Consider the following 21,574-nt stretch of genomic DNA (forward strand, 5'->3'; position numbering starts at 1 on the left):
GATGGATGGAAGTTTGAATGGATGGATGGATGGATGGATAGATGGATGGATGGATGGAAGTTTGAATGGATGGATGGATGGATGGATGGACGGATGGATGGATGGATGTTTAGGGGATAGACGGATGGATGGAAGGATAGATACAGAGCAGGTTGCCCAGGCTGGCAGGCTAACCCCCTCCTGAGGTGTGAGCCCTGTCACTACAGCTCAGCCATGTTGGGCGGTGTCTGTTGAGTGGCTGCTTCTAGCCAAATCCTTCACTAAGCTCATGTGCACAGGCATCCCCGCATTCCTGAGAGCCGTCTCTGGGGTGGTGGGTATTGTTCTGCTCATGCTACAGGTGGCTCACTGAGGCCAGAGGGGCTGTGCACCCTGGGAAGCCCAAGCTCCAGACACAGGCACCATAACTCAGAGTAGACCCTGCCCCTGCCTTGACACCCTCTCCCTGCTCGGGGAAGGGTGCACTACTCGGGTTCCTAGAGCCAGAGCTGCCCAGGTCCTCTGGCCACCTTCATCCCTCCCTCCCCCATTATCAACCGAGTTCCTAAGGGGACTTGAGTGACCTCTGGAAGTGGGGAGAAGGGGAAGCTCCCCCTCTTCAGGGCTGATGCCCAGGGTATCACGGCTCACCTTAGCTTCACACACACATTTGAGAGGGACACACACACACACACACACACACACACACACACACACACACACACCCCTCAGTGAGTTGTGAAGACATCGATGGTACTTCCCAGCAGTGTCTGGACACCCCCCCACCTGACAGACCCTTGTCACCTGGAAACAGGTGTGGCCTCTACTTTAGGGCGCCTGACAGGGGTGGAGACCCTCTACCCAGGGACAACCAGGGCTCGCCCTCGGTCTGTGTGAGAGGCTGTCCTCTGGTCTCAGGGACATGGGGACAGCCGTGGGACACAGGCCAGGTTTAAGTCCTGGAGTAAGGGACACAGCTTAGCACCCTCATCACCTGTCGCTTAGGGGTCCCTCCAGAATTGCAAGTGGGCCGAAGGAGAGGGTGCTGGCACGGTCCCACCAGCAGCGTGCTGAGGTGGTGCGGGCAGCGCCGGTTGTAACCCTGTCCCTGAACATCCGGCAAGGGAAATGTTGTTGACTGACCAACTGACAAACACTGCTTTTACTCTGCCGTTCTCATCATCCCTCGGGCAGGGGCGACCTCTCCCCATCCACCTGGAATTTCTCCCCCTCTGTCCCACAGGCACCCAGAGCGGCAGCAGGAAACCGAAGGACAGAGTGCAGCTAGTTTTCAAATCCAGCCCCCAGGGAGCTGTGGCTCATGGGGACAGCGGCGCTGAGCCCCCACTCTGTGGGCCAGGAACCTCCGTCAGCGGGACCCCTGATGAGCCCCCCTTCACAGACTCTCCACTCTAGCACCCCAGCCCCCCGAGAAACTCAAATTTTCTGGGTGAGAGAGCTGGATCTGTGGGTGGCGCTTTTTTCCTGGTGACGTCTGGATAAGCATGACAGCAGCTCAGAGAGGAGGAGCCTGGCTCTGGGAAGAGCTTCTGGGTCTCCCCCCTTTCTTCTCCCCTCCTTCTCCTCCCCCCACCCCTGCCTTCTGCCTCTCTCACCGTGGGGGAAGGACCCCCATGCCAGCCTCTGTACCCCACCCCCAGCCGGGAAGTAGAGTCCAGGGGTCTGAACGCCCATCCCCAAGTCCCTTCGCATCCAAATATTTACTGCCATGTCTGCACACAAAAATTAATACGCCAGTTTTGTCTGCGGTTCCCACTACCCGCTTTGCCTTTGGGGCTCAGGCCTGCCCCCGCCGCCCCGGCCAGCCACAATGCCAGCGCCCACAAAGCCTGCACAGAGGCCGGCTGGTCGCGCATACAAAGCACCCAGCCCCGCCATTATCATTCCGGAGCCGAAATCCAGCCCGGCGCGCATCTCATCGGTCATTCAGCAACCCTTAATGACTTGTCAGTTCCTTGCCCTGCCATTTTCTGTCTAATTAATTCTTTTATTGTGCACCGGATAAAGAAAGACAAAGGCTTCCCCGGCAATAATGATTCATTAAAATGCAGCGCCTTCTCCGCAGCTCTTGGCCCCGCACCAGCCCGGCTGCTCTGCCGCTGCAGGCCCTGCCCGCCCGCACTCCCGCCGGGCCGCGCACCCCTTAACCCTTTGCAGCCCCGCTTGAGGGGAGCTGGGGAGCGGGGCTCCCATACACGGGGCTCGGGGAAGATCCTGGTGGACTTCGCAGTCACCATGCCCACCAGCGTCCTGCACTTTCCCACCGGGGCCTCGGCGGGACTGGATTCCGGCCCAGCACACCCCCCAAAGGTTGGGCTGCTGGGGTGCTCTGCTCCGGGCCGCCCAGCGTGGGTGCAGGAGGGAGGGAGGCTGAGCTGAGCCCTCGAGGCTGGGGCGCCCTGGGAAGGGAGTCAAGGCCCTAGGGGCACAGGGCAGGAGGGTACCTATCACGTGTGTCTGTCACGTGTGCCAAGCCTGGACAATCCTCAGAGCCCCTCGGTGAGGCTGTCACCATTCCACGGTCACGGGAGGAAACAGAGGCACACAGAGATGACTGGCAAGGGACAGAGCTTCAGGCCCCTGGCCTGGCCTGCCTGGGGTGTGGGGGGTTGTAAGACACCCCCCGTGCGGCAGGAGGGAGAGGTGTCCCCCCACTCCCCGAGGCTTCTGAGTGCACATTCTCTGCCTGGTTTACTTTGAATTTTCTAACCAACAAACCCACCTCACTGTGCGGGTGAGCAAAAAGAACTGTGTGATCAGAGGTAGTAACGTGTTTAACAGTCACTCTCGGGCCTCTGTGCGGAGCTCTGGGTCGCAGCCGCTGGGTCGAAGCCGCAGCCGGTTCCTAATCTCACTGAGAGCCCCCAGCTCTACGGGGGGGCTCATTCCCATCTTACTGCTGGGAACTCAGAGGCTGCACGGGAAGCCAGGTGCCCCGAAGCCAGCAGGGAAGGCAGGAGCTGGGGAACCCCTCAGAGCCCCGCTCCCTCTTTTTGGAGACAAAGGGGCTGGGGGTGAGCCGGGCTCGGCTCTTAGCCCCGGAAGGTCCTCCCAGGAGGGCAGGGCATGAGTGTCTTCTCTTCTCTCCTTGGAAGGCTCCATGGGGGGGGCAGGGACCCCGGGTCTCGGCAGCCCATCCTGGGAGGGGTTGGTCGCACATCTGCTCCCTCCGGATCCAGGGACCCCGCAAGCAGGCAGGCTGTGGCCCAGGGTGACAGAGCAGCAGGAGGCATGAGGACGTGAAGTCTCCAAAACACAGAACCATGATGCTCCTCTTCTCTGCCTGACTTCCTCCTCTCCGGGAGGCAGCAAGGGGACTGGGGTGGGTCCCTGCAGCTCCCGGCAGCCACCCAGGTGTCCTCCGGATGGGGCTGGGGGGGCGGGGCCTGAGGGGCAGCAGGGCTGTGCCCAGCAGGGAGAAGCAGACGCCCGGGCTCAGGGCATAGGGAAATGTCTCCTTCCCTCAGTAGCGCCACATGCCTGGGGCGGCAGATCCCTCTCCCTTGTCTTGGGGTCTACACTGGCCCCAGGGGTGGGAGCAGGGGATCTCACACCGCTGTCTCCATGGCCCTGAGACCAGTCCTGGCCAGCACAGGTTTCCCCTGAAGGCTGGTGGAAAGTGTCCCAGGAGGCTGTCCAGCGGCCGTCAGTCACCACCCACAAACACGTCACGTCAGCCCTGATGTGTGGCCCACAGCCCCTGCAGACCCGGTTGGCCACAGACGAGGTCCGTGAAGATCCTCCATCCAGGGCTGGCCTGGAGGAGGGAGGACAGGGGTCCACGCTGGGGACGCTGGGGAGGGAGGACAGGGGTCCACATAGTAAGGCACCTCCCTGAGTCGGTGACACTTGCCCTGGCTGCTGTCCCCCAGATGTGGCCAAAAGTCAAAGCAGGCAGGGTGGGGGTGGAGTGTGCCCCAGGGAAAGGCCTGGGTTGGGGGGCGTGGGCCTCCCCCGGCAGCTGCTCCGAGGACATGGGCCATCCCCTGAGCTGACAGCCGCGCCAGCCGTGAACTCACATCCAAACAGAAAACCCACTCCTGAAAGCAGATATCATCCCAGGAAGAGCGGCTGTGAACAGGCCCGGGGTTGGGGACTGGGGGCTTTCCCAATCTACCAGAGCAGGGTCTGGGTCATAAGGCTGTTTCCCCTTTGTCTCCGAATAGGGCATTCTGTTCAGTTGAGATCAGAGGCGATGTGTTCTGCTCTGGGGAAGGAAACGAAAAATGAGGAACTCTTCCCCGCCAGCTCATCCCCATGATGGGCCGATGGGCCGGCCGCTCTTCCTGAGGACGCCACCCTGGCCTTGGGCAAGGTGGGGCGAGGCCAACCTTGTGAATGATGTTGTCTGCTGGGAGCTCCCTGGAAAAACCCTCCCAAGCCTGAGGACCAGGGCAGCCCCTGGGACCCCTCTCCGCGGCCCTGACTGTCCCCCCCCCCCCGCCCCAGGGATCCACGTTGCCTCCTGGAGACGTCACTGGGGACCCGGCGTTTGGGAAACAGAGCCCCCAGGACTCCAATGCCTGAGAATGTGCCCTCGGGGAACCCACTGGCCTGGCCCCCAGAGAGCAGGGGGCAGGGGGCGGACGGAGGCACGGCCTTACCAGAATGGTGGTGGCAGTCCTCGCTCTCCCTACAACTCCATGATGAGCTCAAAGGGAGGAAACCCTCCGGAGGCTTGCCCGGGCTGGGACCCAGGGCCGTCGGGGCCTTTGCACCAGTCAGGCAGGCGGGAGGAAGGGCCACACCCCCGGGAGTCAACACGCAGGAGCCCCTCCAAGTGCAAACTGAACCGGCAGGGCCTCCGGCCCCCAGGAGCCTGGCATGGCCTGATAGATCCCAGAACAGTGAAGAGGCGGCCTCGCTCCCTCTGTCAGGGAGCTGGATGCGGGCGCTTTCCTTGCTTCGGGGTGTCCGTGTGAGAGCCTGGAGGGCCGTATGGACCTGGACAGCCCTCCGCTGCACCAGGACATGCTGGACCGGCCCCACACGGGCATCCGTGAGCCTGGCCTGCAGCCCCCTGCAGACCCCGCCTGGCCCAGGAGGCTTGGCACACCCCAGACTTCACGAACCCTCGTAAATCCGGGCAGCTCTTCCCCAAGACTACTCTTGGCAGGCCCGGGACAAGGCTCTCCAGCGCAGGGTGAGGTCCGCGCCCTGGATCGCAGCCACACGGGCGGCTGGCAGACAAGGAGACGGGCTGGGCGCCCCCCTCCCCCGCTGGAACCACAGAGCTAGTTGTTTCAGGGATCTGGGTCCTCGTGAGAAGCTCAATCTTCCTCTGGGCCCCAGACGCATCCCCAGGGCCCAGCGGCGGGTGCACCCAGCCCAGTGAAGCCCAGAGGCCGGCTGCATAGGCCGGGCAGCCCCAACAGGGGGTGAGGCCGCCCCTCGCCTGCTCCAGCTCCCCACAAGCATTTCTCTCCTGAAACAGTCAGCTAACCGGACAACCCCGCCTGGTGCCTGTGGGGCGGCATTCACCCAGCTCCCAGCTTGGCTGGGCGCCAGGGCCCGAAAAATGCCGTCAGCCACCCAGAAACCCAGCTCTGGGATTCGCCCGGGAGGAAACCATGGCCCCAGATTGGACCCGATTTGCCTACTGAATAGGCCCTGGGCAGGGGTGGGGGCCCGGGGAAGGAAGGCTCCGGCTGGCCAGCCAGCAGCCTGGGGCCTGAGATTTGCTCAGACGCAGATGCAGCCCCTGGAGGGGGGGGGCGGGGGGGGTGCCTGGCTGTGCCCCAGGGCTGGGACGCTGTCTCCGTCCTGTCCTCGTGGGGCTCCCGGTGCCCACATCCTCCGAGGAGGGCCCAGGTCGAACCCCACTCCTGCCTCGGCCGAGGCCCTCCCACACGGGACCCCAGACGTACAGAAAGCAACACACAAAACGCAGCCCAAGTAGATAAAAAGCTTTTTTTTTTTTTTTTTTAATTTTATCAAACTGATCTGTAGAAAGTTAGCGTTGCTTGGTCAGAAAGCAGCAGAACACAGCAGGTAGTGGCGGCGGAAGGCCAGACTCCACGCGGATCGGCAGAGTTGGCGTGAGAATGAGCTATATAGTTCCCTGCCCGCTCGCCCAGGAAGAGACAGGCAAAAAAGAAAAAAAAAATTGTTTCTAGAAAAAGGTAGGAAAAAGTAGAAAAAGTAAAAAGAAGCGACTTCTCAGACGTCTCTCTATGTACAAAGTTGAAAGGCACAAGTTTCCATGAAGTAGGCGCGGTCAGTGCTCGGCACACAGCGGAAGCAGGGGTTACTCCTCTAAGACTAAGCCTCTAAACACTTTAGTGGACGAGGTTTTAGCTTCACAGCTTGTAGGTGGCATCTGGTTCCTAAGAGCCCCGATGAACGAGCCACCCCGTCCCAGGAAATCCCCGTCCTGGGCAGCGACCAGCTGGAGCCACAGCCCTGGGGCCGGGGCGCCCCAGCCCGGTCAGAGACACTGCAAGGCAAATCCCTTCTCCTCCCGGGGGAGGGGGGTGGTTCCTGGAGGGGCCTGGAGCTCAGGGGGTGGGGGGGGCTACCCCACCTGTCCTCCCAGCCCTCGTGCTCAGCCACCGGCCTCTGTTTTGTCTTCAATTCTACTCTCAGCACGAATGACTTCATTAATTAAAGATAAAGTAATACAGAACATAAATACACTTCAACAGCTTCCCAAACAAATCGAATGTGTTTAAGCTTCCAAAATAAAAATAAAAAAAAAATAAAATAAAAAGAGAGAAGTGTTAGTCGCAGCCAAACCTTGCCAGGAAGAGCCTTGATGGCAGGCAGCACCTCAGAGCTGACGCGCCGGTCCCCAGAGGGGTTCCTGCAGTGGGGTCCCCTGGAGGTCTCCATGCTCGTGAGGCTGGCGGGGACCCTGGAGCACTGGAGGCCAGAGACCCCATGCCTCTTCCCTCCTTTCTGTTTTGTGCTGTGGCTGCTCCGTCCACCGAGAGGCAAAACCGAGGCGCTGGTGCCAGCAGGGAAGAGGGCCCGGTGGCGGTCCTTGGTTCCAGAGTCGCCAGGCATGGTGAAGAGAGCGCGGGAAAGGGGCTCTGTCGGCCGGCCGCAGGGAGCGTGGAGATCTGGAAGCCCCGTGCAGCGCGTGGATTACAAAGCGAGGCTTCCCGGCACACTTCAGCCTGCGCCTGCCGGTCCGCCCCCAGCCCTCCCTCGCTAGCGCACCCCTCCGCGAGACCGGAGGCTCCATCCGTCCTTGCCGAGATCCAGGCTGTCCCGCACCGACACCAGTCCCCTCCCCGGGGCCACGGCGCCCTCAGGGTCTGGTCAGGGTCGTGTACACGGGCTGGTCCCAGTTGCCGGGTGGGCTGTGGGCAGGCGGCACAGAGAGGCCGCTGAGCAGGGGTGAGGCGTAGGGCCGACGAGAAGGGTGGAAGTAGGGGCACTGGTAGAGGCTGGACGGGCAGCCGGGGTACGGGCCATAGTAGCTGGGGGCCTGCAGGTCGGTGTAGTCGCCCTGCGAGCTGGTGAAGGAGCTGGCGGCCGCGGCGGGGGCGGCCGTGGTGACACTGGCCTGGCCGCTGTAGGAGCCGTAGTCAGCGCGGCCCGGGGAGCCGTGCGACTGGTCTCCGTAGTGGCCGGGGCTCAGCTGCTCCGTCTTGATGTGCGGCCGTGGGGGACCTGCCTCAGTGGGCGACGCGGAGGCCGAAGGGGCTCCCTTGTGGGCCCACACGGGGGACGCCCCGATGCCTGCCGCGCCCGAGTGTGAGTAGGAGGCAGCCCCGTAGGAGGTGGCGGCGGGCTGGCCTGGCTCCGCGGGCAAGGCCGAGTGGCCGTTGAGGGGCAGGTACTGGTCGAACTCATGCACGTCGAAGGTGTCCATGTTGCCGATGACCTCGCTGCTCAGCTCCGAGATGTCCACGTTGCTGAAGTCGATGTTCTGACGCCCGCTGTCCGCCAGGCGGCGGCCTTCCAGCTTCAGCTCGGGCTTGCCCCCGTGGTGCAGGTCCGTCTTGGGGGTGGTGGGTGGGGTGGGTGGCCCATGGGTCTGCCCTGGGGACAGAGCACGTTTCAGAGATGAATGCCCCTTCTGTGGGGGGCCGGCCAGGCCGGCGACGCGCACCCGGAGGAACATGAGCCCGCTAACTGCCACAGGTAGAAATCAACGGCTTTTTGTTTCTGTACGTTTCCCAGAAATTCCAGCATAGCCAGACCCAGACCTCACTCCTTGGCCGAGGAAATTCCGTTAAGCACTGTTCTCGGGCGAGAGCTGGGTCTGCGGACGCCCCGCTGTGAAGACCAAGGTGGGGGAAAGAAAAGGAAGTGCCCGGCCCCCTGCCCACGACCACAATGGGACCCACACAAAACATGTTCTCCCGGAGGTTCGCAGCTTTGGCCGGCTTGACCGAGACTGCCCGGCTGGCCAGGATTCTCCCCATCTGTCTGATGTTAGAGCTGGGCAGCTGACCGCCGCGCCAGGGGCAGGAGTGCTGGGTCAGCACCAGCTGGAAGGCCAGTGGAAGCAGAAACGCCTTCAGGCAGAGCAGAACACACCCACATCACCCAGGCCGGGCCACGGCAAAGCTTCGAGACCCTCAGGGCTCGGTGGGGGCTAAGGAGTCCCCCGGCCGCCCGTGTGCATCGGGGAACCTGGGATTATCTCAAAGCCACCTGCCCTGGCAGTGAGCCCCACTTCCCACACCCACTACCCATCTCAGCAGACGTTGAGACCCCCAGTTCTCCTGCTGGGGCAGGCACCTGCTGTGGGGCCCCAGGAGCCCACCTGTGTGGTCGCTGTGGTGGTGTGGGTCACCCAGGCCGGCATCGGCCTTGTACACGCCGCTGCCGGGGTGGGGGCCCAGCTCGGGTCCGGAGTCGGAGTCTCCTTGGCCCGTCTTCACGCTCTTCCTGCGGCGTGGCTGGTACTTGTAATCCGGGTGGTCCTTCTTGTGTTGGACCCGCAGCCGCTCTGCCTCCTCCACGAAGGGGCGCTTCTCACTCTCGCTCAGCAAGCTGCAGCACCAAGGGCAGACGTGGGATGGCCCGAGTCCCCATGCTGCCCGGGGGGCAGGGCCTCACCCACCCCGACACTCACGGGGAGGCCCGTGTGTGCCCCTGCGCCTCAGCAGGCACCAGGCAGGCTCTCCCCTCGCCGGGGACAGGGCACTCAGGCCAGCAAGGAGTTCTGGTGAGGTCTGTTCTCACCAGGGTCTCAGGAACGTGCTACAACAAGACCCAAACCTTCCCACCTCCATCATCTTTACTTCCCTTCTCTCAGAGCCTGTGTAAGTCCCTCCCCTTGGGGCTTTCTCAGGCAGGCGGGGAGGAGGCAGAACCCAGCGGAAAACACACCGGGGACAAAGCGAGAGTTCCTGGGAATGGGCAGGGATTCCATGGGCATCTGGGCTTCCCAGACCCCCAGGAACGCTGGCAAAACGCGTGTGATCCTCACTGAGGCTCAGAACACACACGGTCCTCTGAAACCTTTCCAGAAACTCACCTCCAACCGTCTACGGAACAGGCCGCGGGGCTGCCGGAGTCCGCTGTGCCCAGAGCAGACAGAGACAGGCACGCAGAGGACAGACGTCCCAACTCCCAGTGCCCACTCCCAAGGAGAGGGGCAGGAAATGGGAGCCAGTGCCCCAAACCCACAACCATCCATTTTAAACCCAAGTAGAATAGAACACATTTGGTGGGGATGGGCAGTTCTCAGCACCACTGCTGTCCTACTTTCTGCAAAAATGTCCAGCTTTGCCATCCCCAAGTATGTGCACAGCGTGCCTGCGCTGGACCCCTCCTGTATCTCTCATCCTTCCCTGCACAGGGTGCAGAGGTGGGAAAGGAGGAAAAAGCTGTGGGGACCGTCCCAGCTGAACAGACGTGCACCCCTCCAACTGCCTTCACTTCCCCACATGGGGGTCAGAGTGGAGGAAGCCCTTTCCAAAGAGGGACACGTCCAGAGGGCACTACCCTGCCTGCTACTGTGTCCTGCTTCCCGACAGAAACCACCTTCCCTTGGAGAGGGCCAGGCCTCCAGACTCTGGGGCCGCTCACGCGTGGGGTCCCCAACCCCTACATGCCATCCCAGCCTTCGGCAGGCTGTTGGCGACTGAGGGAGCGTGCTAGGGGTTGCACGCTCGCCCGGCAGCCCTTTCTCGGGTCAAAGAGGGGGTTCCCACTGGGACTGGCCCTGAGAACAGCCACTGGGAGCAGAGCCGAGGGCCGGCGCGGGGCCACCTCCAGGGTCCCTGCGCACCTCCCTCAGAACCACTCGCAGCCCGCCCGCGCGGCTGCGGGGCACCGTCCCTGCACACACGCACACACACGCACACCCGGGCACCGCGCACTCACCGCCACAGCTTGCCCAGCGTCTTGCTGAGCTCGGCGTTGTGCAGGTGCGGGTACTGGTCCGCCAGCTTGCGACGCGCCGCCTGTGCCCACACCATGAAGGCGTTCATGGGCCGCTTCACGTGAGGCTTGGCCTTGAGCGCGCCGCCGCCGCCCCCGCGCACCGGCATGGGCACCAGGCTCCAGTCGTAACCCTTGAGCACCTGCGACACGGCGTCGCGGATGCAGGCCGGGAAGCGCTCGTCCGCCGCCTCGGCCGCGTCGCCCCGGACGCCGCCCCCCGCGCCCGCAGCGCGGCCCAGGCCCTCGGAGCCGGCAGGCGACGGCGGCGCGTCCGAGTCCGAGTCCTCCACGTGCGACATGGAGCTGGCGGTGCCGGACGGGCTGCAGGGCGGCTGGGCGCGGGCCTCGCTCATGTCCAGCATCGGGGCCGCGCGCGGAGGGGCACGCACCGGGACCCGCGGGGCCGCTGCTCAGCTGCGCCGCGGCCGCTCAGGGACCCGAGGTCGCCGCGCCGTGGCCCGACCTGCGTCCCCGCCGCCGCCGCCGCCGCCGCCGCCGCCGCCCGACCCGGGCCTCCCCGCTGCCTCCGCCGCCGCCGAAGCTCCGTCCCGACAGAGGACCCGCAACAAGTTTCTTTAAGCGGCGGCCGCGAGGCCCGCCCCCTCCCCGGCTCCTCATTGGCCGGAGCGCGTCCCGCTGCCCCCGGGGGCGGAGCCTGGCGTCCGCCCCTCCCCCACCCGAAGAAAGTGCCGCGGTTCCCTCTGCGCCCCCGCGCGCCCCGCCCGGCGCCGCCCCAAGCCTGGGGCCCCTTTTCCAGTCGGGTCGGGGAGGGAAAGGGGTCGAGGACCGGGGACGGCGGGGCGCTCCGGGGTGTCTCTGCGAGGCGCGTCGCGGCTCCTGCGGGTCCCGCCCCCGGCCCGGTCGCCAAGCCCGGGGAAGCCCGCTCCGCGTGGAGGCGGGTCCTCCAGAGCCTCCCCCACAGCGGGTCCTGAGCCCCGACGTCTCGCCCACAACCCAGAGGCGCCGGGGTCAACTCCTGCCAGCCTGCAGCCCAGGGGAGGGTTGGCTCGGCCGTGTAGCCTCAAAGCCCGGGCTCCCCGCCCGCAGGGCCAGCGCGCCGGGCAAGACCCTCCAGCGCGCCCTTGGTTTGCGCGCCGTGCACGTCCAGGTAAAGCGCGCCCAAGGGCCGCGGCTGGGAGCTGGACGATCCCAGGTCCCCCGCCCAGTCCGGTATGAGCGGGGAAAGCGCGGGCGGGGGAGCGGCCCCAGGAGCTGGGCCGCAGAGGGAGGCGGGAGCGCTGGGCAGGGACTGAGCTGACCCTACTTGCGGAGTCCCTGGGGCCGCCCGGCGGATGGCGTGGCCGGACGCGGGGGCCTAGGGCCTTCCGGGCCTGACCCGGTGAGGGGGGTGGGCGCTGAAGCTCTCTGGCTGGGCGGCCCTGGGTGGTCCGGCGAAGGTGATGGCCGCCCCGGGGCGCCTTCGGTGGAGGAGGTGGGCGCGCCAGCCTGGAGGGAAGGGGGCGGGCTGTGCGGCCCGGCTTGGGGCGGCGGGGTCGGAGAGGGGACATTTCTCCGGAGGCTAGAGCCGGGCCGCGGCTCCGAGTCCCCGCCCGAGGCCGCCCCCGCGAGTTGGCCTTGGGCCTGGCAGTCCCCGAGGGCGGCTCAGATTCTTTTGCCAAACCCTCGGGGAGGCGACGAACCGGCAGCCCAGAGCTTCGCCACAGGCCCTCGGTTGGCCGAGTGGGAACACGTGCGGCTGCGAGCTGTTTTTCGCGGGCCCTGGGTGACCCTAGGCAAGGGCGACCGATTCCTCTCCTCAGAGTCTTGGACGCCCGGGCCACTGGCCTCTGCAGCCCAGGGGCAATGCCGGAACGGAGTGGGTGTGCTACCAGAAAACTCCAAATTTAAAGTCGGTGGGTCGGCGGAAGAGACTCCGAGTGCTCATATACCAATCCCGGGTCCACCACCGAGCCCGGGACTGCCCAGGGCAGGCCTCCTGGCCCCACCCAGGCCTGCCTTCGCCACCGGGGTGCCGATCCTTTAGCTCGCACTTGGGCCTTGGAGCCCTGTCCACCTGTCCACCCGTCTAGGGATGAAGCCTTCACCTCAGGGACTCTGGGGGCTGCCCAGGGATCCCACAGCCTTGCATGAGAACATGCTGGCCTCTCTGTGGGGACACCTCAGAGTCTAAGAGGGAGGAGCCCAGATTTCCTGTCACCTGCAGGTGACCCCAAGGCACAGCATGGGCTCGGCTCCTTGCCCTACATCAGGGAACCTGATATTGTGCGTTATGGCCACGGGGATAGGGCGCGGTTGCTGTCTAAGGTGAACAGCGCTGGTGGAGGGCCCCAGGGTGGCAGAGCTGAAGCCTCTGGGCTTGGCCTGTGCCCTTGTCTCCTGTCCTGTGGCTGGCCTCCCTTGGCTCTGTCACCTGCGGGGAAACATCCTTACCTGTTCGTCTGCAGTGGCCTCCCCTCGAGGTCCTGCTCTCCGTCTGGGGTCCGCGCTCCACACTCTGCAGCCGGAGGACTGAGGGAGGCCCAAACGGGGATCGCCTGAGGGTACGCATCCATCTTACTGGCCCGTGGGGACCCATTGCAAATGCAGGCAGGAGAAGGGTTGAGGTTGGCAGACCTGGACCCCCGAGAAAACAGGTCCCACCCCTCCCTGCATCCAGTGTACCACTGGGCACCAGATCTGCTGTGCGCAGAGACAGGAAGCACAGACGGCATGGGAGGCATCAGGTAAGGCAGCCTCTCCCTTCTCCCCACTGGCCCAGAGGGTCATGGGCTGGTGACCACCAGGCAGGGGGAGTCCCCTGCCAAACCCGGGTCGTACAGGTCCTAGGCCCCACCCTCAGCTCCATGGGGCTGCAGTGACTGCCCCGGAGATTGGTAGGGCTGGTGGGCCATGCCTGTCATGTATGTACAGCTCATGACTCCTACAGGATGGGTAGGGAGGGCAAATCCTGCCAGGCCCAGACTCGTGCTGTCTGTGTATGCCCTTCCCCACAAGGCAGCATCCAGGTGTAAGCTCATCGGCCCAGCGCAGGCTATGGACACATAGGGTGGCACGCAGACGTACTCCACAGCCTCCTGGCCTTCTGGAAGGCCCGTATACTTACCAGCGTGCCATCCAGCCTCCTCCTCTGTTAGTGCTGACCTCAGTGCATGCCCTCAGTGGCTAGGCAGGCCTTAAGCAGGTACGCGGGTGTAGCGTTCAGAGAAAGGGGTGACTGCGGTTGCTTCCTGTGTTCCTTAGTAATGATGAAGCATCTGTTTTGTGCCAGGGGCTTTAGTGGGCAAACACCAAAGAGATGCGACACTCACCACGGCAGAGGTGTGTGTGTGTGTGTGTGTGTGTGTGTGTGTGTGTGTGTGTGTCTGGGAAGGGGTCTTTTGAGGAGGCAAAATTCAGCTGAGACCTGAAGCTTCCAAATTCTGGAAGAAGGAGGAAAGACCATTCCCTCAATGGCAAGGAGGTTGGGAGGAGACAACATGTGCAAAGGCCCTGAGGCAGCAGAGAGCATAGGGTATCTGAGAAAGAGTGAAGCTACAGTGATTTAAAACTTGAGGGACAGCTCTTTGAACCTCCTCTCAGTCCACCTCCTGGCTGTTCCTTCCTGCCCCCACCCACCCCAACTTCACCCGGTGGCCTTTGCAGTCTCAGGGATGTGATCCGATAGGCCAGGTGTAAACCATATCCCTGCCCCTGGGGCCTAGGAATGCCGATGGAGATGAGGATTCTAGACCTACACCCTTGGCAGGGCCCCAAGGGCACCTGTGAAGAAGGGCATACAGACTGGCAAACACCCCTGTGCCGACGAGCCCGGGCTGGTCCAGGCCCGGAGGGTTCCAGGGAGACCTTTTCCAGGCAGAAGACCCCCAACCCTTCCACCTGTTGGCTTCTAGGGAAGCTCAGAAAGCCCGTGCCCACATGTGTGCACCCCATGTGTGCCCATGTGTGCATACACGTCCCTGTGCGAGCACATGTGTGTGCTCCCGGGTGTGTGTGCATGCATGTGCCCCTGTGTGTGTGCATGTGTGTGCATGCCCATGTGCACATGCGTGTGCCCCTATGTGTGCATGTGCACGTGCCCTGTGTGTGCCCAAGTAAATGTGCAGGCATGCCCGTGTGCCACTATGTGTACATGTGTGTGCACGTGTGTGGGGGGGTGGGCCCTGGAGAGGCTGAGTGGGAAGGAAGGGCTGCCCACCATGGAAGTGGGCATTGTACTCTCACTGCTCGCAGCACCCTGACGTCTCTCCCCACCCCCTGCCCGGCCCAGATCTTGGACAGCCTGGGAGGCCGTGTCCGTAGTGTGTATGGTCTTTCAGAGAAAGGCACTGGGGGCGGGCCACAGGGGCTCTTGAGCCCCAGGGACGGCATGGCCCCTGTGTGTCTGCAGTCGTGACCTAGGCCTTTCTGTGAGCCAGCCCGAGGCAGTTGGCATCACATCCTGGGACCCCCGGCTCAGTCTCAGAGATTAATTGGTGCTTTTAATTACTGGCTGGTCTGCAGAAACCGAAAGTCTCCGACACAGATGAGCAATCAGCCCCGAGCAGCGGCTCCATAAAGACAGCCTCATCCTGCCCCGCTGGGTCTTCGGAGAGAGAGGCGAGGGGGCTCCCGGGGGCGCCAGGAGTCCAGTGTCCCTCGGTAACAGACCATCGGGGCTCCGGGCCAAGCTTTTTGTTCAAACACCCCGACTTAGTTTGCCAGCTGGCGTGGAAGTTCTGGTTTGGGTCAAAGCCCTCCCCTTGGTTGGGCTGATGACCACTTGGGAGCTGGCTGTGTCTGTTCCTGGGCCTTCTCTGCTCTGCGTGCAGAGGACACTAGAAGGAAGATCCCACCTGGATTCTGCTCCCTCCGCCATAGACCTTGGTGCTGCGGGCCAGCCTGTGGGGGTCGCTGAGTGGCTCACTCCATAGAGGGGCTCCTGCTCAAGCCAGTGTATCTTCAGGACCCTGCCCAGCCTTTAAGTAGGGATGGCCGCAGCTCCGTCTCTGCACCTTGTCGCCAGCTCTGAAGCCTCCTGGGAGGAAAGCCACCCTGCCCAGGGATGACTGCTGATGGCCCAGTGGGACCCTCTGTGTGGCCATTCTTGGAAAATGTTTGGGGAGAGGGCGATGCTGAACCCAGAGGGCTGAGCCCCAGTGAACACGGCCTGTCCAGTGACATGTGCTACACAGATGTGTTGAGAACAGCTGTGGTCTCTTCCCAGGCCTCCGGTCACCCCCTGCTGGTAGCGATACCCCCCCACACCGGCCCTGGCCTCCAGCTGTGCCTATCCATCTCTCCTCTCTCTGGCCTGGGCCTGGGGGGCTGACTCCACCAGCGACATTCAAGTTTTGGTGTGTGTCTTTGACGGGGAGGCATACGCTGCTTCTGTAGCCAAAAAAACTGTCCTCAGGCAGGGTCCCAGGGGTCTCCGAATACAGCCTTCCTTGGACACCAGGTGTCCAGGCCAGGTGCCAGCAATATCTTTGATGGGGGAAACCGAGTCTGCTGAGGTGTTAGAGACCTGGGATCTGCCATCCCATAAGCCAATACGTTCCCTTCCTTGCCTGAGCACATGGGCTTTGCGTAATACCAGGCTCCAGCATCCTGGGCCCCAGACCCCACCCTCATTCTGGACCCTGGGCTTTCCGGCTACTCTGGGAGCTTGCCCCCTGGACCCCAGTCCCCAGCTCAGGACCCCTGCCCTTCACCAGCAGCTGGGTCCTTGTCCCCTTGCACCAAGCTCCTCTGCGTTCTGGTCACTGGGCTCCTCTGAGAGGCAACGGGGCCTGGAGAGGCTTTCCCAGCCCCCTTGCCGGAGGGGAGCCAGCACGTCGGAAGATAACCCTCAGTCCAGAAAACCGGCTTCTGAGCCCGGATAGGTTCCGGGAGCTGTGCTTGTCCTTCCGAACTCAACTTTCAGATTTAACGAGGTTTCCTGTTGAAGATGCACACGTGGGAAGCCCTCGGGAGTGGAGCCCCACATCCGTTATGACTGAGAAAGGCAGACATCAGCTTGAAATAAAAGTCTCGGAGAGAAAAATCCTCTTTCGGAGTGAGGGGCCCGGGCTGGCTCTGCCCCCACGGAAGGTTCCAGACACAGGGCAGTGCTGAAGGCAAATTAAAACACACCCTGTCAAAAGATTTCCGCTGTCTCCCAAGGATTTATTTTTCGGAACTTGGTGAAGGAGGGTCGAATTAAGACCCCCTCAGGCGGGAGCCTTGTGCAGAAGGGAAGAAAGCTGACGTTCTTGGGAGCCCATCAGGAAGGCTCAGAGCGAGATTGGCCACCTGCCCCTGCCTCCCACCCTCAGGGTGTGGAAAGGGGCAGGAGGGAGTTGCAGGGGTCCCCTGAGACGCCGCTGAAATTCTGCCAAAGAGGGCGTGGAGGTCACGGGAACGGGACGCCTCTGTCCCCTGTGGCCCTTTGACTCTGGGTGAGTCCGGACTTCCTCTGGGCAGCGGGGGAGTCCGGAATGCCCGTCTGTTCCGTGGGCTCGCTGTGGGGCCTGTGTGAGCTGGTGGATGTGGGCTGCTGGGCGTCCAGGAGCCCCCCCTTGTCAGTCCAAGTAGCAACTTCCGGAGCCCGTCCGCACCGCTGGGGCTGTCTCCACCTTTGCGGAGAACACCTCATAGGAATGCCACCTGTTCTCTTCAGAAGTGAGTTGTCTGCTAGAATCAGGGGCAGAAGTCCTCCGGACGTGAGGCACAGTGCTGGAGGGTGGGGGGCACAAGCTCCACAACCCATGAAATAAGTGGTTTGGGCCAAATCAGGGGTCTTGGGTGCAGATGCCATCTGGAGCCCGCTTGGGAGGGGAGTGTGGAGCCGCTATGGGCCAGGCTGTAAGGCCTCCAGAGAGAGGCTCCAGCCCGCCCGGCGTCCAGCCAGCGTCCAGCTGCCCCCAGACCTCAGCCGACTGCAGACGCACGGCCTGAGCCCAGCTCGGAGGGTAGCAGTGTGGCCGGCACCATGATTTTTGGTTTGAAGTCCATTTGTTACACAGTATTGTTGTGGTGAGTGGTAACTGACACAGGTCTGCAAGCAGAATTCAGCCCGCAGTCCTCCTGTTTGTGACCCCCGGCCTGGGCAGTTTCCAGATCTTCCTCCGGGACAGAGTCTGACTCCAAGAGAAACACTTCAGAGCACGTACTCTTGTCCCGTCGGGCTTGACAGCCACGGACGGTAACAGCACGCTGACTTTCTGCTTTCGTCTCTGCCTTGCGGTCCTGGCTTACCGGCCTTGCCTGGCCGCACAGAGCCACATCTCCTTCTGGGGTGGAGGCACGGGAGGAGAGGTGAGGGTGCCAGGAGAGGAGACGGGTGAGCCAAGCAGAACAGCCGTCTGTGAGTCACAGTTCCCGCAAACCAGCAAATGGCCCAGCACCTGCTCACCCACCCCCACCGGCACCTGCCAGCCTTACCCAGGGTCTTGGCCACTGGACAGTCAGGGTGGGACCAGCCCAAACTGACCACCCCCCAGAAGAAAGTGACAGATGTTAGCACCCGAGGGTTCTGTCCCCCCCATCAACAGATGTCAAGACATGAAAAATTGGGGTAAATGAAGGGAGGGCGATTAGGTCGGGCCCAAGCTGGGGTCTTGTGGGTGCCAGAGACAGCTGCAGACGCACGGCAGGAACAATTGCCCTGAGGCAGCGGGGGCTGCCAAGCCAGGGTGCCTGGGGACAGTTGGATGAGGTGCCAACACGGGGCTCATTCCTCCGTGAAGCCTCCCGCAGCTGCTGGGAGTACCGCCAGCCCGTGGGCCTGTGTGTGCCTCCGCTCTGGGACGGCACCGGGGGAGCTGTGGATGGCCCCCCAGGGATGGGCCCAGGGGTTCTGGCTTGTCTGTGGGTCCGTGGGACACCAGCCCCAGGCTTGAGCTAATGGGTCGTCTCGGGGAAGCCTCCCTTTCTCTCCTCTTGTCTTCTTCTGGGCTCTTTCTCGCTCGCTCTGTCCAGGTGGGGCTCTGCACCAGTCCTTCGGGAACCAGGCTTTTTCCTCCAGCAGTTTTTGGCTTGAAAATGTAGGTTTAGGAGCCCTCCCCCTACCCCGGGGCTCCTGGTGTGGGGGAGAGGCCTCTCCAGAGATAGACCCCTGCGTTCCTGGGGCTTGCAGGCGTGGAAGTGAAATTCACAGGGCAGAGCGTGTAAGCATTTGGAAGTGTGCGCTGGGTGGCTTTCAGCGAGCGGGCTCCCCGTGCTGCGTAGCCGTCCCCTCTGTCTGGCTCTGGAGTACTTTCTTCACTCCCCACCCCCAGCCCTAGACAAGCACCGGTCTGCTTTCTGTCTCCCCGGACTGCTTATCCTGAACATGTCGGGCGTGTCACATACGGTGAACCGGACCACACGTGGCCTGTGCGTCTGCTGCTCCCGCTGGGCTTGACGTGCAGCAGGTGTCAATATTTCTCTCCGCTCTCCAGCTCAGTAATAGACCAGCGCACTTCTGATTAAATTGGGGTGGAAACAGACCAGCCCTGAGCCGCTGGCCAGCCTCTCCTCAGGGCAAGCCCTGCTCTGTCAGGTCCGCTCCCTTGTGCGTTCTAGACCCTCAGACTCGCTGGACCTCTGCAGTCAGCAACCAGGAAGGCAGGTCCCAGAGGAAACAGAAGGACATGAGCTCCCCACCATCCTCTCCGATGGCCTCGCCCACCCTGGGTAAACCCGGAGAGGGAGCCTGGAGCCCAGCAAGCTGGATGCTGGACAAGGCCCCTTTTCTGCTCTACACAATGCCCCATTGTGCCCTTCTCTGGGGAGAACAATGCAACTCGGGCCAGGGGAAGCTGAGGACAAAGGGCCCTTTGTGAGGACTGTCCCCACCTGAAAAGCAGCACCCTGGGTCACACCTGATGGCAGAGCTGTCCTTCCTTGCCTTCTGTCCCTTGAGCACCTCCTGCATCCGGGGGAAGGCATGGAAGCTTGAGTGGGCTTGGGCTGAGGGGCACCGAATTCTCCCTGCTCTCCCCCAGACAGCTGTGCTAGCCCATCCCCAACACAGCACCCAGACCCTGCAGGGGAGGTGCAGATCATAGCTTTGCAGGAAAGACCTGGAAGCATGGACCAGGACTAACTGTCCCCCAGATCCCCAAGGCTGGGAGCCCTTGGGCACATGGTTTCCTGCTGGGGGCTCACAAGAATGCAGAAAATGTTTGTGCCCACCCCTCCTCCCCCACTGCCCCCACTCCCCCACTTTGCATTTGGGCTCTGAAGGGAGAACTTTTCACTGCAGAAAAGGGGGAAAGGCACTGCTTAAAAACTCACACTATAAGATGCACGTGTGTTATCACTCCAGCAGTGCAGGTGGGGGACAGCTGGGGGCTGAAGAAAGGTTCCAGAAGTTGCTGGTCTGTCCTAGATTTGGGGGAGCCTATGTCCAACGCCAGTCCCTGCCCTCGCAGAGCTCACACGGCAGGTAGTAAAGATATAATCAAACAAGACTGATTATTTGGCCACACAAGTATACATCATTTATACATCAAAACACTCAGAACAAGATGTCAAAACAAAACACTCAGGACAAACACACAATGTACACACAAGTAATGTACACACAAGAATACACAATGTATACACAATTGCAATGTACACACAAGAATAGGATCTTTAATATGCAAAGAGCTGTGAAGAATAAGGAAAACCCACACTTGCGTCAGTGATGTGCTTCCAAGCACCTCGCAGTGTGCCCACTAACCACTAAGGGTCTAATGCCTACGCTGTCCCACACACGCTGTGTTCTTCTAAGGAGCGCCTGTGAGCACGTGGCACACCTCTCCTGAGCGGTGCCCGGGCCGCTCTGTGCTCAGAACGTGGAGTTGCTGGTGTTCTCACTAGGGTTCTGCTTGGGACATTGGTCGGTAAGTTCTTTCCTCTGAATCCTCAGGGCGCCACTTTCCCCAGGGGGCCAGCAGTGCCATCTTGAGAGCCCGTAGGGGTGCTGCCTAGTGCGGCTTTGCTGACCTGAGCTGAAGGATCTGGCCGGATTTCAGGACCCAGCCGCTGACTGTACTCTCCCTGCTGGCTGGGTAACTGTCACCCCAACATCCTCCTAGGACAGCAGAGATGAGGGCATGGGAAGGGGCACCTGTAGACCCCTGGCCACACACACTGAGCTGTCAGTGGCCGCCTCCAAACCTTCCTCTCCTGGAATGCGACTCCATACACCGCAGGGGTACGCAGAGGGAGTGCAGCACCCACGAGGGTCCTCTGATGCCCACGCGGACGCTGACCAGGCCCACCCCGGTCCTGTCCAGACACAAGCTTTCCAACAGTCGTAGAGAGAGGGTCCAGGAGGGCAGCCGCGTGGGTGAGAAAGTGCACCGGGAGCTTCTGCAACACTGGCTGATGAAAGCGCCAACGAGGGAGTGGGTCCGCCGCTTTACAGATGGAGAACACGCTGGTCCTCCCAGGTACGCCCCGTCTTGCTCTCACTGCTGCAGCACGCCGTGCGGCCTGCGGGGGGCGCGCGCGCGCCTGGAGCTGGAGCGCGCTCCCCGCCCGTGGGCGTGGCCAGCCCGGGCGGGAGCGGCCTCCCTTTCTGGGCGGGGCGTCCGGGCGCCTGGCGCCTCGCGCGCATGCGCATTGGCGGCCCCGCGATGGCGGACCCCGAGGAGTCCTTGAGGAGGCGGAAGGCCGGGAATGCGGGCTCCGAGCCTGGGTCTCCGCCGGGACGGGGGCCGGGGCGCGACCCTACGGGCTGTAATGCCCGTCTCCGAGCGGGCACTTTCTGGCTGACCAGGATCGTGCTCCTGAGGGCCCTCGCTTTCGTTTACTGTGAGTCCGCGGGGCCCGGGGCTCCCGTCACTGTGGCCCCTTCGCACGCGCCCTCGTCCCCCAGACCGTCCCCGACGCCCGGACAGCCCCTCGCCCAAGACAACGCTCTCCCCGCACTCTTTGCCCACCCCCCGGTCCCACTCGTCTCCCCCTTTCCCGGGACACCCCCACAGCGCCCCCGGCGCCCCTCCCCCGGCACGTGCTCCTCTCCTCCCCTCAGGGCGCCCCTCCCCCCGGGCGTCCCTTCCCCCCCAGGGCGCTTCCCCCGACGCCCCCCCCAGACGTGCCCCTCCTCTCCGGGGCGCCCCTCACCCCGCGACGCTCTCCCAAGGACGCGTCTCTTGGGGGCGTGTCTCCCCACAGGAGGCTTATCCCCCCCACCCCACGCCCCTCTCTCCGGGACGCCCCACCCCCACCCCCTCCTCCGCAGACGTGCCCCTCCCCTCCAGGGCCCCCTTCCCCTGGGACGCCCCTCCCCCTTGGGCGACCCCCCCCCCCCGCCCGGGCCGCCGGGGGCGGG

At 63.0% G+C, this 21,574-nt stretch overlaps 2 protein-coding genes across 4 annotated transcripts in view; one reads left to right on the forward strand and one right to left on the reverse strand.

Moving 5' to 3' along the window:
- Positions 1–6,604: 6,604 nt before the first annotated feature.
- LOC111156095 (SRY-box 8) lies at positions 6,605–10,709 on the reverse strand. Its single transcript, XM_022516701.1, has 3 exons — positions 10,288–10,709; positions 8,720–8,949; positions 6,605–7,989 (listed from the first exon to the last, which is right to left on the reverse strand). The coding sequence occupies exons 1-3, from the start codon at positions 10,707–10,709 to the stop codon at positions 7,253–7,255; spliced, it is 1,389 nt and encodes a 462-aa protein (XP_022372409.1). The 3' UTR covers positions 6,605–7,252.
- A 10,146-nt stretch (positions 10,710–20,855) lies between these two features.
- Positions 20,856–21,574, forward strand: part of LOC111156220 (lipase maturation factor 1) — an 83,931-nt gene continuing 83,212 nt past the window's right edge. For all 3 annotated transcript variants that reach the window (XR_002641191.1, XM_022516960.1, XM_022516961.1), the window contains exon 1: positions 20,856–21,054. Coding sequence is in view for 2 of the 3 variants with exons in the window: in XM_022516960.1 (XP_022372668.1) it covers positions 20,856–21,054 (199 nt within the window). In the remaining variant the exon portion in view is untranslated. The remainder of the gene's footprint in view (positions 21,055–21,574) is intronic.

The sequence above is a fragment of the Enhydra lutris genome, unplaced genomic scaffold, assembly GCF_002288905.1.
Source record: "Enhydra lutris kenyoni isolate GAN:26980312 unplaced genomic scaffold, ASM228890v2 scaffoldscaffold45, whole genome shotgun sequence".
NCBI classification, from domain to species: Eukaryota; Metazoa; Chordata; class Mammalia; order Carnivora; family Mustelidae; genus Enhydra; species Enhydra lutris.